The sequence below is a fragment of the Varroa jacobsoni genome, unplaced genomic scaffold (assembly GCF_002532875.2).
Source record: "Varroa jacobsoni isolate VJ856 unplaced genomic scaffold, vjacob_1.0 scaffold_1279, whole genome shotgun sequence".
Classification (NCBI taxonomy): domain Eukaryota; kingdom Metazoa; phylum Arthropoda; class Arachnida; order Mesostigmata; family Varroidae; genus Varroa; species Varroa jacobsoni.
In genome coordinates, this window is record NW_019214181.1 from 172332 (window position 1) to 186462 (window position 14131).

General features: G+C 37.1%; 1 protein-coding gene and 1 long non-coding RNA gene across 4 annotated transcripts; both read left to right on the plus strand.

Annotated features, from left to right (window-relative positions):
- Positions 1-458: 458 nt before the first annotated feature.
- Positions 459-4403, plus strand: LOC147752397 (uncharacterized). Its single transcript, XR_015314174.1, has 2 exons — positions 459-747; positions 3097-4403. It is a non-coding gene; the product is annotated as an uncharacterized LOC147752397 (long non-coding RNA).
- Positions 4404-7787: 3384 nt separating this feature from the next.
- Positions 7788-11771, plus strand: LOC111268380 (uncharacterized). Of its 3 annotated transcripts, XM_022847356.2 has the most exons (6): positions 7788-7914; positions 8099-8179; positions 9074-9280; positions 9875-10014; positions 10330-10397; positions 11322-11771. In XM_022847356.2, exons 2-6 carry the CDS (start codon positions 8109-8111, stop codon positions 11382-11384), a joined length of 549 nt encoding a protein of 182 aa, XP_022703091.1. In that variant the 5' UTR covers positions 7788-7914; positions 8099-8108; the 3' UTR covers positions 11385-11771. The 3 variants fall into 3 exon arrangements, with proteins under 3 accessions (XP_022703091.1, XP_086827803.1, XP_022703093.1); XM_086971677.1 differs by lacking the exon at positions 9074-9280; XM_022847358.2 differs by lacking the exons at positions 7788-7914; positions 9074-9280 and having other exon boundaries at positions 7971-8179.
- Positions 11772-14131: the final 2360 nt, after the last annotated feature.

A 14131-nucleotide genomic window follows, 5' to 3' on the forward strand; every position in this document is an offset into this window, starting at 1 on the left:
AAAATGAGGGAAATACTAAATCTAATGTAGCAGAGTAGTGAAAAAAAAAAAAAAAACTAGCTTTGTAGAAAATGTAAGAATGGTTTCGTGTAAGAGTGGTCTTTAGATCAAATCTTTCCATGTCTTTAAATAGCGGTGTATAATTTCCTATGTATAGTTGAAATAATTACGAAACTTTTGGTGGAGCTCTGAAAACATTTACCGTCAATTAGCTAACCAGACAAACATATAACCCAGTTATATAATAGTTGCATATAACAGTTGCATTCACATAAATTTTCAGCTATTATAAATGATTAACTGTAGTACATTTAACATGTACCGGTTGCTAACAAATATATTATTGCCTTTAGTCGAACATAACACATAACATTAGGTACTTAGCGCACTTCTTGGTGTACCACACTCGATGCGCACGGGATTGTTCCGCTTAAAAAGCAAAATTAAAGTAAGAGTAATGATCGAAAGCGCTATATTTAGAAAAGTTTCTTATGGAAAATTTCAATGATGTCACATAAAGCTATCCGGGCCCTCAGATGGATACTGCAGCAGAATTACCATTTTGTGATGTAGATTCGATCGATTACTGCCTTTGTAGCTTCTTTTTGAATGCGTTGATAGTGAATAATAAATACTGTACTCTGTTTAAGAGTTACGCATATTTCGTTCTAGGATACAGCTTACGTAGTAACTGGACGCCATAATACCGTGTCGTCAGCTGCACGAGAACAAAATTATCCGGGGCCCGTAAGTAAATGTCAAAGACAATCGCACCTTATTAATTAATTTACACACCATCATAATAATAATAATAATAATAAAAACATTATACGTTCTATTTTTGTATGAGCTTATTTCTGTATGCATTCCTGCTTTTTTTTTTTTTTTTTTTTCTTAAAAAACAATATGGACTCCTGTTTCGTGTTTTGTACGAAACTCACCACTTCTTGAGTAGAAAAACCGAACTCGCCCCCCACAGGATGCCATCATCATCACCATCATACTGACTGTATCATAAGAGATAGAACTGAGTTTTGTGAGTGTTAGGATGGGAACTACAGTAGAAAGAATGTAATGGCTCATTATTATATAAATAACAATTGCGAGTTGTAATCCATCATTTCGATCTCATTGCTTATGATCTTCACTAGCAATTCTATAACGATTCGTGCTTTACGTCAAAATAAATTATCATACTACCGTTTGGGATATATAGTTTCGACGCGTTTTGCTAACAAATTATCTTATTATTATATTATAGTAAATATAATGTATATACAATATATATATATATATATAATTTATTGTTGCCCTTTGTAAATCAAAGAGGTAACTTGAGTTGTTTCCGATTACGAGATTATCGATATTCTGAGTTTGTACCTCACGCATGAATTGTAGTTCGTGAGTCCATTATATACGTCGGTTATATTTAGACAGTTAGACTTTTGTTTATCTATTTGTTTGTCAGACCCAAATCAGCTTCGCAAAACGAGCGCTTCAGGCGGATCGGTTATATTCTCAAAGCTTTTTTTTTTGGCTCAAAAAGGTTTCGTTCTGGGAAGGTAGGGTCGATTGAATGTATGTTTTTTCCTTGAAAAGATTCTTATAGAGTTTAATGTACCATTATGTACCATGTACCATTATTAATGATCATTATGTACCATGTTCTCGACAGCTGTAGAAAACCTGTGAAAGCACTCCATATTATGGGCCCAGCATCGGATTTAGGAATAATTTTTTCGTATTTTTACTATCCAGTAGAAAAAGGTGATTTATGCCGCGAATAATTGTAAATAGGCATCATGTCTGGTTGAAAATAATTTTAACTGGGTGAGACTAGTATTAGCTTATGGTTAATGGTGGTAAAGCAGGAATGAAAAATTGGATCAGGCTGATAACATAACTGCAGCGTAGAAGCAGGACTGTCAGAATATTCCAATGGAAGAATGAAATACGTAGAACAGGATAACCGCAACGGGTTAAATGTCGCTAAGAGATTCACAGAATCAGGATAATAGAATTACTGTAATTGGAAAGTTGCAGTGAGATAACGGGATCATTTTTGCAGACTCTTTGATGACTAAAATGCGGTCTGTAATCGAACTATGGTTTATCTGTTTACCTAGATATAGTGCAAATCAAATCTTTCTTTAGCAAGTGCTGTCTGTCCAACCTTGGAGTTTGTTTTTTCGTTGGAAATCTTTGATACATAATTATGGAAAAAAATTATAGGCGCTAATGTTAACTAAGTTTAAGCAAAAGAAATCTGCTACAATAACAGTCGTATATTGATCGTTGATTGATGACAACCATGGGGCGGAGTTTGCGAGTTTACACAATATTCTATACTACTAAAAGTTTAGACCCGTGAGCCGCTTCTACTTAAAATGATCTCTTAGAGCGTGTGGGTTTGGCTTATTTTATCTTTTTCTGGGTCGCTTAAGTTATAGTCAGACACGAACTATGCAAAAAAATAGGGTTAATTACGGCATTAGTTTTGCGTCTAGAGGGTAAACTTTTTTCTATAGACTGTGTCCATTAGATTGGTCGTAAACCAATGCCCTTTCACGTTTCAAAGCAACACCGTGTCGCCGTTTACAAAGAGCAAGGCGCTTCGTAACGTCGTCTGCACTGACATATCATCATATACAGCTATACATTTCTGTACAATTCGTGTTATTCAAACAAGTCCGCTCAGCATGTATTGCATGGGAAACTATGTTTGGAAGAAGCTATTTAATTGTCCCTATACTAATCGGGGTTACTTCAATCATTAATATCATTCATTTTTTATTTCTACAAAGATAAATCAAATGCGTTTCATAGCAAAGCAGACGCGGGCGAAGCCCACAGGTAGCGCTACGGGTGTTGTCTTAGGCTGTTATGAACGAATCCGACAGACTTTGACATAAAGCAACGTTTGAATTACGCGCTGATTGCAGACGAATTTGGCTGGTAGGTACCCTAGTCTTTTAGAAATGTGTGTAGTCAAAGAGTTGCCTATTAAGTGTACTACAGGAGAAATGAGTTCAGAAGGAAAAACATTTTTTAATCTGGAAAACTAGCGCTTAGTAATGAAGTTTTTGTTTTTCGAAGGCCACAGCATCGCGGAAATTTATCGAAGAATGATGAAGATCTTAGGTAAGAAGGCTTTAAGCGAAAGCACAGCGTGAATGTTGCAAGTGTTTCAAGAACGGAGGTGTCCGAGATCGGAGTGTTAAAGACCAACGAGGAGACAACTAGATGTCGGGATCCGAAGGACACTGAACATATTGCCGCAATTGAGGAGGCCTTTAATGAAAGCAGAGGTTGGAGTCTAAGGGTCTATCGGCCAAAACCGGTATTTCACATAGAACACCTTATACTGGAGATGCGGAAACTGGGTCGTCTGTGAATTTGCCCCAGACAAGTTGGAAATGCTTGGTATATTCAATGTGCAATTTGCGAAGCTTTAATCGACGAAAAGCCCATCTGGGCATACGGTTGCAATAAACGAAGCATGGTTCAGTCTGTACCGCGAGCTAGAAACGCTCTAGGCGAGAGAATCGCGTCGCCTTAAAGAAATCAAGTTCAGTGGTAGTGTCGAGCAAAATCGACACGAATGTTCGATGTAAAATAACGGTAGTGTTTGCAGTGGACATCAAAGGCATCTGCTACTATTGGACATTCGCCGAAAATAGAACAGTAAGTGCAGCCCGTTATTTCGAGTTACTCAAGGGCCGTTAGCACAGCAACCGAAAGCACGTAGTCTTGTTACTTGATGACAATGATAGACCTTATCGTCATACTTTAATTTCTTTCGGGATTAAGCAAAGGAAACCCAACGTTGGCTTCAACCCGCTTATCGTCCCGATCTAAGCCCATATGGTTACGGGCTTTCCATGTTTAAAAATGCAATTGCTGAGTAAACATATCTTACCATCGATTTACTTCAAGAAACCACAAACAGAAAAATTATATGTGGAAATGTAAATACTAGATATATGGTTGTCTGGAAACAGCCGTAAAAGCATGTATAAAATAAACGAGAAAGCATCTAAGGCAGATGGAAAAATAATCACTCTAGCCCAATTCGTTCTAAAGTTATTCTATTGGAAAGTCCGCCAGGTTCGTTTATAGCCGTTTAATGGATTCCAAATATTCAGTGTCTGTGCAAGCTGGCAAACACGTGTAGCGGATTGGCACTGTTTTAAGAACGAAAAAAATAAGTGAAAATCGAGAGATCGCGAGTGTAGCCGCAACAGAAACGATCTGAAGGACAAAATGACCATAAGGATCAAAAGTAGATAAACGGAAGGCTTTAGATAGCAAGATCCAAGTAAAGATACGTACGTACCAAAATCTGCGGATATAATAACAATCCCTGATCCATTGTAGTGCAAATAAAGAGAAAGTAAAGTTTACTCGTACATGAATTCCTTTTTCTAAGAAACTATTTTTAAACTGTGTAGGCTTTTGAAAATACAAAATTGATAGGACGCAATATTTAAGAAAGCTATTACTGTACGGTAGTACATAAAATTAATATTTTACTATTGTAAAATTACCTCATATTTAATTGTATTAAATTTTGCAAGATTATCGTATCGTGATCGTATTAAAACATTTCCGTAAAAAATAATATTTTTAACAGATGTTTAATAGCGTTTTTAAAATGTCAGCGATGTCTTTGAGTGTTTAGAAAATAGTTATCGGTGATACACATTGTGAAGCAACTGTATTCAAATAATTTCGCTTAAAATGACCTGAGCAAATATTAAGAAATGTTTCCATCATGTAGTTTCCATTTGCTAAGGAAAAAATAAATAGCGGATGTACGGAAGTTGTCTTCATTAAAAATTGCATTGAAACGGATGTATGTAGGTGAGGGTTCCATGTATTATATACAATAACTAATACAATAAGCACAATTTATTTTTTATTTAATAAAGCTTGATTGTTCTAGCTGAATATTTATCTTGTAAAGTGATAGATATTAAGTTTTACGACATACGTTATTAAGTTTTCTATATCTTTTTCCGATTGCAGTTTCTCACTATTTTATGGTCTATAATTTGCCCACGAATTAAAAATTGTCATGAAAAGGTATAGGGTAAAGCCCATGCTGATAGATACAACTATTTTTTTTTTTTTACTGTACAACTATTGTAACTAAAATGGCAGTATTTACAAATTGAAGGAGTTATATGGCGCCATCTGTTCTATCTGTGCCAAGCGTTCGGACAAAGATGCATGGGTACTTTTTTGTTTACACATATACATATATTGAAAGTATCTTGATTAAAAATTAGTGAACTTTTCATCAAGATACAGTGAAAAGTACATTTAACGAAAGCATTATAAGAAAAAGGCCACAATTCAGGGATACGTTCATGGTCCACGTTGGTTGTCTGGTTGATTCTAGTTTCTACAGCCTATTAAAACAATGATAAAATGACCTACAGTTTACCATTCGGTCGAAAGCATGGAGAAACCATAGACATAATTTATCGTTAATATATCCCTAACATGAATGAAGCTACTCAGATCATTATTTTAAAAATTAGCAGAAGCTTATTGTTATCATAAAACAAATGGTCCAGTTAAGGCAGAGACTAGATTTTAATTTCGAATAACTAAACAGTCGAGATTAACAATAATTCAGCAAGGCATTATGACATCTAACGTGTTTTGCTTTTAAAAAATATTGAAATATATAAGCACAATAATAATATGATACAATAATATTCAAGTATATAGGATAGAAGATACAAGTTCGCAACGGTATGATAAGGCATCACCAAGTCGTACTAGCTCGTTCGACTTATCACTTGAGTACATCGGTAAGTTCTTCGGAAAACGCATATACATACACACGTAAGTGCAAAATGCTGTCACTGTTCCCCATCCCAGGATTAATTGCTGGCAAAAAGCTATCGTACGACAACTTCCATAGTTGTCGCTGCTGTTGCTTCTGATTCAGCCGTTGTTTCGCTACAGCCGCCGACGCAACGGTTACTTGTGCTTGCCGTGCAGTCAGGCAACCTTTGCGATACAGACAGGAGCTGAAATGTCGAGACAGGACACCAAGACGCGGAAGGGTACGCTAAGGTTCTGTACGAACAGTGACAAAATATTGACGAGTCTGCATTTAGACCAGACCGGCAAAACGCTATGATGGTTTATGACAGGACTCAACAACATTGTGCCTTCAATACATCGTCGTAAGGGGAACAGCTTTACAGTTAATAGCTCTCTAACTGGAAACTCGTTATAGTGTTAGGCAGTAAGTTTGTAAATTGTTGCGTTAAATCGGCGTGTATTTCTTGTAACTACAACATAATTCGCTTATGACGACAGTCCAGGTCCCCTAACGAAAATGCCTTGGATTTTCTCGTTCACGTCCCCGTTCCATTTTTCATTAACAACGATGAAATAGTAACTGGAGAATATACTGTAGCGTGAAAATGTATGAAAAAATGATGGGCATACTTTGCGACAGAGTACGGTGTGCTTTGTCGTTCAGGATCTCTGGAAAACTTACTTTAAGCAGCAAACAAGCCCATTGGAATTAATTAGTGAACCTCCATATCTGGTACAGTTGGAGCGGACTTTTCGTTTGTATCGTTCCAAAAACAGCAGCAACCTTCGAATCCATAATTATACCACGAAATGTTTATTTCAGCAACGCTACAAAATGCTTACAGAACGAATTATATTGTGCTACATAGTGATATTTAAGTATATTATATTACATCAGTATACATAGTGATAGATGTGCGTCTATTCATTTGAAAAATGAGATTAGCGCAGAAGCAGCAATACTTTGCAAATTTTTCTCTGTAGATGTTGAACAAAAAGAATAAAAATGTTCTCGTAGAATGTCTGAGCATATTTTCGGAATGCTGATTAGTAAGTTAATCTTCTGTGCGTATGCATGATCGTTAGGGTGTTCTTTACCGTACAACATTTTACATTTAATGTACACAAAAACGGCGTAATAGTCAATTGCTTGAACCGACGTTAAGTTGGCATTGCTTTGCGCTCAGCGTTGGCTAAATGTGTAGCATCGAACATCTTGCATTAACCAGTCAGGGATCCTCTCCAGAGTTTTGGCTTACAAAATGGTCTAGGCATTAGATATGTAGGGTTATGTCCTGACTGATGTTTCTAACACATCTTGTTGGCCAATTTCAGAGTTTCTCGCGTAACGCTCCTGTAAACTGCTCCGTAAACTTAATATGGTTACTCAGCCAGATTGTCTTCCTCTGAACGATGTGAAATTGTCTATACCTTTCTTTCTAATCATATGATGCTTCGGTGGAAGCCAAGCGTACAAAATTGAGAAACCTACATAGAGCTAAAAGTAGCGGGGTGGGTTAGATGCCAAAGTAACAACCCTGACGTCTTTGACCCAAACCTCAGTTGAGATGCAGCGGATTTGTGGAAAATGTATCGCGTATTTGCTTCAATATGAATCGTTACATTTGGCGGCTGCGTGATACTGCATATACACAAGTATTAGAGCAATACATGACCTATATACGTGATCACAATGTAATATATTCTGATGTAAAGACTTGACCGCCGTCACAACAGGAAGAAATTTTCGAAGCAGTTTCAGAATAGAAACATTTTGAACAGCTATGGACTGACTCAACTCTAAATCCACCCGTCTGCTGTCTATATACAGTAATTCCATCAGAGGCTCTAAAAAGCAAACGACGCAGTAATCATGCAAGGTATGATCGTGCGCCTTTCTCATGTTACTACTTATTTGCTTATTAGGAAATGAACTCTATTACAAACGCATATCTTCTCTTCAGGTCGAGCAATAATCGACACGACTGTTTTATGGTCGGCTCACAAAATGCCATGCGAAAGTTAGCGTGCACTACGACATTCTGCACGCGTCCGTATCAGTCTCCTTACAACGTACGTATTGGCCGAAGTTGTTTTAGAAGACTGCAGACGGTGTTTTTAATGTTAAATATTTGCCAATTACATGTTACTCAGTTGTCTTTGAGTTAGCCTTTATGGCACCTTGTTTTCGTGAGTCTGTGTTTGTACGTATGTCAGAGTAACGGTGCCAAATTTACTTATTAGAGACTTTTTGCAGGGTCACTAATATGAGTGGATGCCGTGAAATTATGGAGCTCCAGCTTAAGGCTGCAACTATTGAGAGTCAGAATATGCCAGCGTACGTAATTTGATTTCAACGTATGCATATGTCTATTAAGAATTTGTGCTATTGTCAGATGTTTTATTGATCTTCTTCCATTACTCTCTGCTCTTTCTTTATGCAACTTATGAAAAATTATGTAACATATATACTTGTTTTCAGTAAATATATATTTAGGTAGATGTTTCTAACCTGGGAAAGAGTTAGATGTATTTGGTTACAGTCGGATACTAATGCCTTGAGAGGGGTAATATTCTAACGTCTGTAGGATTTATTATAGACAAAAAGAAAAAGCTTAGAATAGCTAATGCTTAAGGCGCAGTATTGTTTCGGACTTGTTTACGAAAAGGGAGTTCTTCAAGAAAACTTACTCTAAAATGTTTTCAGATAGCAAGGTATGCTTCAAAAGAGACTACTGCTTTGAATCCAGTCGCGCTAAATAGCGGAACCATCCAACAACAAACAATTGTTAGATATGTTGCTTTGCGCTTGTACCAGGGACGTAACTGATCAACAAACAAATCGATAACACACTGATACATGAATATCCATTATCGAGTGCAAATCATTTACTATGGTATAGCATATTTCGAAGGCACTACAGATGTATGAACCTACCTGCACCGTTATGACATAAAACATTTTTCTTTGAAAAAAAAACAGTCAAGTAAACCCTTCTCGGGTAGTCGCGCGGATCAAGTGACTTTTTTAGACCCTGCATAAGGTCAATAGTTATCGTGCTTTTTTTTTTCATTGTAAACAATTCGAGCGATACACATGTACATAAAACCTTCTTGTTGTTCTGAAATTCTTAGCAAAACATGGTGGGTGTACCCCAACAGTATTGTTTCAACTAAAAATCCATTGTACAATTAATGATTAATAGAACACTGGGTTTTTTATTGTACGTAGGAGCCTCTTTGATTTGCAACGTACAGGATCCGTTTATGACGTTGCAAGCTCCACCCAAACAATCCGCTGGTTACAACCAGTAAATCCAGCAACTCAGTGCAACGTGTGGTTTTATCATTTCAACATTCCGTACCAACTGGGTTGGCTACCTACACTCAATTGCTCATTCCGCCGTCCAGATCTTTGCGTTGAAAATCAACAAGAAACGTATGTAATAAACAGTTCTATTAGTTTGCTTAGACCGACTTTTTTTAATAGACTCTCTCACTTACGTGTCCATAAGGACGTTTAAGTGGAGTAAACACGCTGTTTATTCCTTGAACTGTCCGTTTCGCCCATAGCAATGTTACAAATGAGACAAAAAAACATGTGTTTTTTCTGTTTCCAAAAAGTCCTCGTGCTAACCATGCACTTAGTTTTATCTCACTTTGAGAAACTGGCTGAGAAATGGCGGGAAAGTTAATATTGGTAAGTTTTGTTTTTGGAATAACTTGATCAGTTGAACAGCAAGTGTCTTGAGCTCAACCAAAGATCTGGTTCTTTCGAGCAAAACTACATATTTTTGTTAACTTTGCGTAAAATTAAATTTTACTTTGTTTTTTTCAACCTCGTCGTTGTAACCTATCTAAACTAAATTGAGAATTTTCAGTTCGAGTTCTAACTGAAAATTCAGTGAATTCTCATTAGAAATTATATGAAGAACATATTCAGCATTATCCTAAGAGGAGCTCGCTGTGAGTGCGTTCTGCGAAAATACAATGTGCTTTTTAAATATACTGTGCTTTGAATATTTTGCGATAGGTTCAATGCTCAGGTATATGAAGACTCTGAGCCAAAATGCTCTTTTCCTCACCTCAAGGACTCGAAACTCGAATTCTATTTTCCGGAAAAGGCAGTGTCGCTCCAGTTTGATACTTCATCCTGTATCTTGGGCACGCCTGGTAGGTATATTTTGTCTATCTGTTTTATACAGACTAATTATGTCCAGAGTTATATACATTTCGTTTTCGGAATGTATATAACCCTATGTTATCAAAAAACGAAAATCCGACCTGTCCAGTACTACAGGTCATGTTCAATGCGAATCCCATTCAAAAGCAAGCCTGTTTTCTAAGCCTGCGGTATTTTCGCCATTTCTCTTCTTGTGTACATCTTATAGTTCATGAAAATTGCCATATATATATATATATATATATATGTAGCGAAACAAGCAAAAAAAATACACATGTGGAATAAGTGTGAATTTATCATAATAGGTCATCCGGTATTATGTCAATTCCGGGAGCTCCCAAACGTCAACAGCCGCCAAGACGAGACATCCAATGTAAGTTGTCCAAGCGGTTGACCACTTTTCTCAGCAATTTTTAGAAAATCAATAAAAAATAAACGATAGGAAAAGACTCAATTTTTATTTGCTTCTCAAATGTTGAATTTTGCTTTAGTTACAGTATTATATGACTGAGCATCAACCATGGTAGCTTACTTTTCGTATACGCCTAAGTTCATTGCGAGCAGACGAAATTAGAACTAAGAGCTCAGGACTATGTCACTTTTTCAGAATGTCGTGCCTTCTGGTTACCATTCTTACGATTAGGTTTTAGAAGTAATGCGACTCATTATAGTTGGCTTCCATTTTATTGTTTATTATGATTCTATACAATATAGGTTAGAAGTGATTTTCTCAAACCGTCAACAGGCTTTTTTTGTGCAAACCTGTATATTTAGTTTAACAAATGGATATGAAGCCGATCTTTTGCCTTCGGTGTCGAAAAGCCCGACGGGTTGCTGCTGCTAATAAAGCTAAGGTTTTGTCACTTTACAGCATCACTGAATATGCTGGAATGTAGAGCTCACGGCGTTTGTATACAATATTGGTCGTAAAATTTGCTCATCTTCAATCATCCTTGATTTATGTCTGAAGTATGCACTTTAACCAAAAATTGTTTTCAATCGCCCTGCTAAACTATAGCACTACGTAGTATTCTGTACCGTGTCTGATCGTCTGTATCGTATGAAATTGGTCAAGATGTTTACATTGTTGGCCCGTCGCTTCAATCCAATGACAACAAAGGTTTAACACAAGTCTTACGTCTGTATTATTGAAGCTACACGTTGCGTTAACTCCGTGGACGCATATTGCAAAACAAATCTAGTTGCTACGTACGTTTGTGTCGATATTTTTAATTTTGCACAACATGGAATTAGATAACGTGAAATGCATTTACTAATTACCTCTTTGTGATTGCAGAAAGGACCAGTTGTCAGTTCAGTTGGAACATACTCCTTAGGCTCTTCCAGAAGTATGTATTAAGAATCAATCGAACGATGAGAAGGCTTCCAAGTATCACCTAGCGACACGCTGTGCAAGCGAAAAAACTGACTGAACCCAGTCACAATTCCACCAATTCATTCCAGCTCATTGATTTTAGGGGAGAATCTACATGCTTCGATAGTTCTTTTTGTCTATACGTACCCTAAAATAAGCATACAAAACTATTGGGTACAGAGACGACACTGGCGCTATGTGTGATTATTTACGTTACAAACGAAGCTCCTTTTCTCTAATTACGGCATGAATATACTATAATTTATATTACTCATACTAGAACCTTACTATATAATAAGCTCCTGTATATTAGCTTCGTGCGAACTTTTAACTAACATGCAATAAATTGGAATGTGGGTACATCCACGCAAATTCGTATTGTTTCTCATTCGATTCGACAGGAAACAGACCTTTTATAGATTACAGCCTCCTGTAGGGCTATAAAATCAAGCAAAAAAGTGTCAAACTTCAACGAGTATTTAGTACAGTTTATTCCCTTCAAATGCCTGCCTTAGCTGAGATTTCAGCTTGTTCTAAATCGATAGTACAGATGTTGTACTCTATTCTATCTCTGTCTAGTTAATTATGAATAGATATTATATATAAAGGAAACGAGGGAAGTGAAGTATAAAAATAAAACTACATCTTATTGAGACTGAAATTTAGCTGTAGATCCAAAAATCTCCGTCAGACTATACGTCAGACATCTCACTGAACTGATTTCCGAGTTTCTGAGCAGTTTATTAGCTTGTATTACATATGGATGAATGAGAAGCCTAAGTCTTCGAACATACTTCTGCGGGATTATACGCAAGATTACCACAGCAAATCGAATCTTGACGTGCTTCCGAGGTCGACTAAACACCAGCTGCTGCTATTATTCGTCGTTATTATTATACATCGTATTTGCAAGTGTAACGGTATTCTTTATAGAACGGCGGACGAGTGCTGTTGGGCAGAAGCGCCCGTCTCAGCAATCTACGTCATTCTATTTTTTAGTGCCCTTCCTCTCACCGGTTAAGTCGCAGAGAGAACGCATTGCGTTGCCTTCGACAGACCGCTGCCACTGGTATCTCATCAGATTGGTACTTCATCCAAGTACGGTTTTATTCGCACTTCCTGCTCTCTGTTGTTATTGTACCTTACGTCCGACGAGACAGTCGAAACTTGAAATTTACACCTATTATGTAAACCACATAGCTCACCTTGATTAAGTCTTTTGTCACATAGGTTCCTTAGTTCAACAGTACGCCAAATTTCTGCAGTCAGCTATCCCAGTTTACTCCTAGATATGCATCTATACATATTTTAGACGGTATTTAATGAAATTCTTGAAGATGAATCAGGACCTTTTTATATTTTTGGCTTTCAGTCGACATATCTTTAAAAACCGAAACTTCAGTTTTACTGGCTAGTCTGCTAAAATGACAAATATGTACGACAAGCATGAAGCGAAGCCTGCGAGTTTATTTAATCTTCTATATTACTAAAACGTTAGATCCACAGGCTTGTCCGACCCAAAACGATCACTTAAGAGTGCGCGAGCTTGGCTTATTTTATCTGTTTCTAGGTCGCTTGAGTTTTATTCAGAAATTAGCTGTCCAATAAATAGGGTTAATTACGGCATTAGTTTTGCGTCTAGAGGGTAAACTTTTTTCTATAGACTGTGTCCATTAGATTGGTCGTAAACCAATGCCCTTTCACGTTTCAAAGCAACACCGTGTCGCCGTTTACAAAGAGCAAGGCGCTTCGTAACGTCGTCTGCACTGACATATCATCATATACAGCTATACATTCCTGTACAATTCGTGTTATTCAAACAAGTCCGCTCAGCATGTATTGCATGGGAAACTATGTTTAGAAGAAGCTATTTAATTATCCCTATACTAATCGGGGTTACTTCAATCATTAATATCATTCATTTTTTATTTCTACAAAGCAAATGCGTTTCATAGCAAAGCAGACGCGGGCGAAGCCCGCAGGTAGCGCTACGTGTGTTGTCTTAGGCTGTTATGAACGAATCCGACGGACTTTGAAATAAAATAACTTTCGAATTACGCGCCGATAGCAGACGAATTTAGCTGGTAGGTAACCTAGTCTTCTAGAAATTTGTGTAGGCGAACGGTTATCCATTAAGTTTACCCAGAAATGAGTTCAGAAGGAAATCATTTTATTGGTCTAGCGCTATTGGTCTATTAAACTAGCGCTTAGTGTTGAAGTTTTTATTTCTCAAAGGCCACAGCGTTGCGGAAATTTATGGAAGAATGATGAGCACCTTAGGTAAGAGGGACTTAAGCAAAATTATATATATATATATCTATATATCCACTGAAAATGTTCGATATTTTATTTATGGAATAAATTAATAAAAAAATAATAAACCTACTGTATCGAGAAATGTATATTCTTAGAGCAATTTTAAATAAAATTTTGACTTGAAAACCGTCCCCTAAGAAAAACTCAGCAAAATGTGTGCAGAGAGGCATAAAACAGGCCATGCCGTAAAAGACGCATTTGAGGCACTTACTCTATGGTAATACACCTCTTTTGGTTCGACCCTCGATACGGTTCCTCAGATAGCCCCAACGTTAAGGGTCATTCACAAATCTATTTAGTTTAGTTGAGAAGTCGGGTTACAGGCTAGAACGACAACTTAAGAAACGGAAGTCAGCTAGCAAACAAACGACAATCCTCAGATGCCAACAGTGCGACGGAGGTGAACCGAGAAAAAT

Excerpts from the sequence above, each read along its gene's own strand:
- LOC111268380 (XM_022847356.2), top strand. The coding sequence starts at position 8,109 with ATGAGTGGATGCCGTGAAATTATGGAGCTCCAGCTTAAGGCTGCAACT. Across the intron at positions 8,180-9,073 it reads GAGAGTCAGAATATGCCAGC|GAGCCTCTTTGATTTGCAAC; the intron begins GTACGTAATTTG and ends TATTGTACGTAG. Across the intron at positions 9,281-9,874 it reads GTTGAAAATCAACAAGAAAC|GTTCAATGCTCAGGTATATG; the intron begins GTATGTAATAAA and ends ATTTTGCGATAG.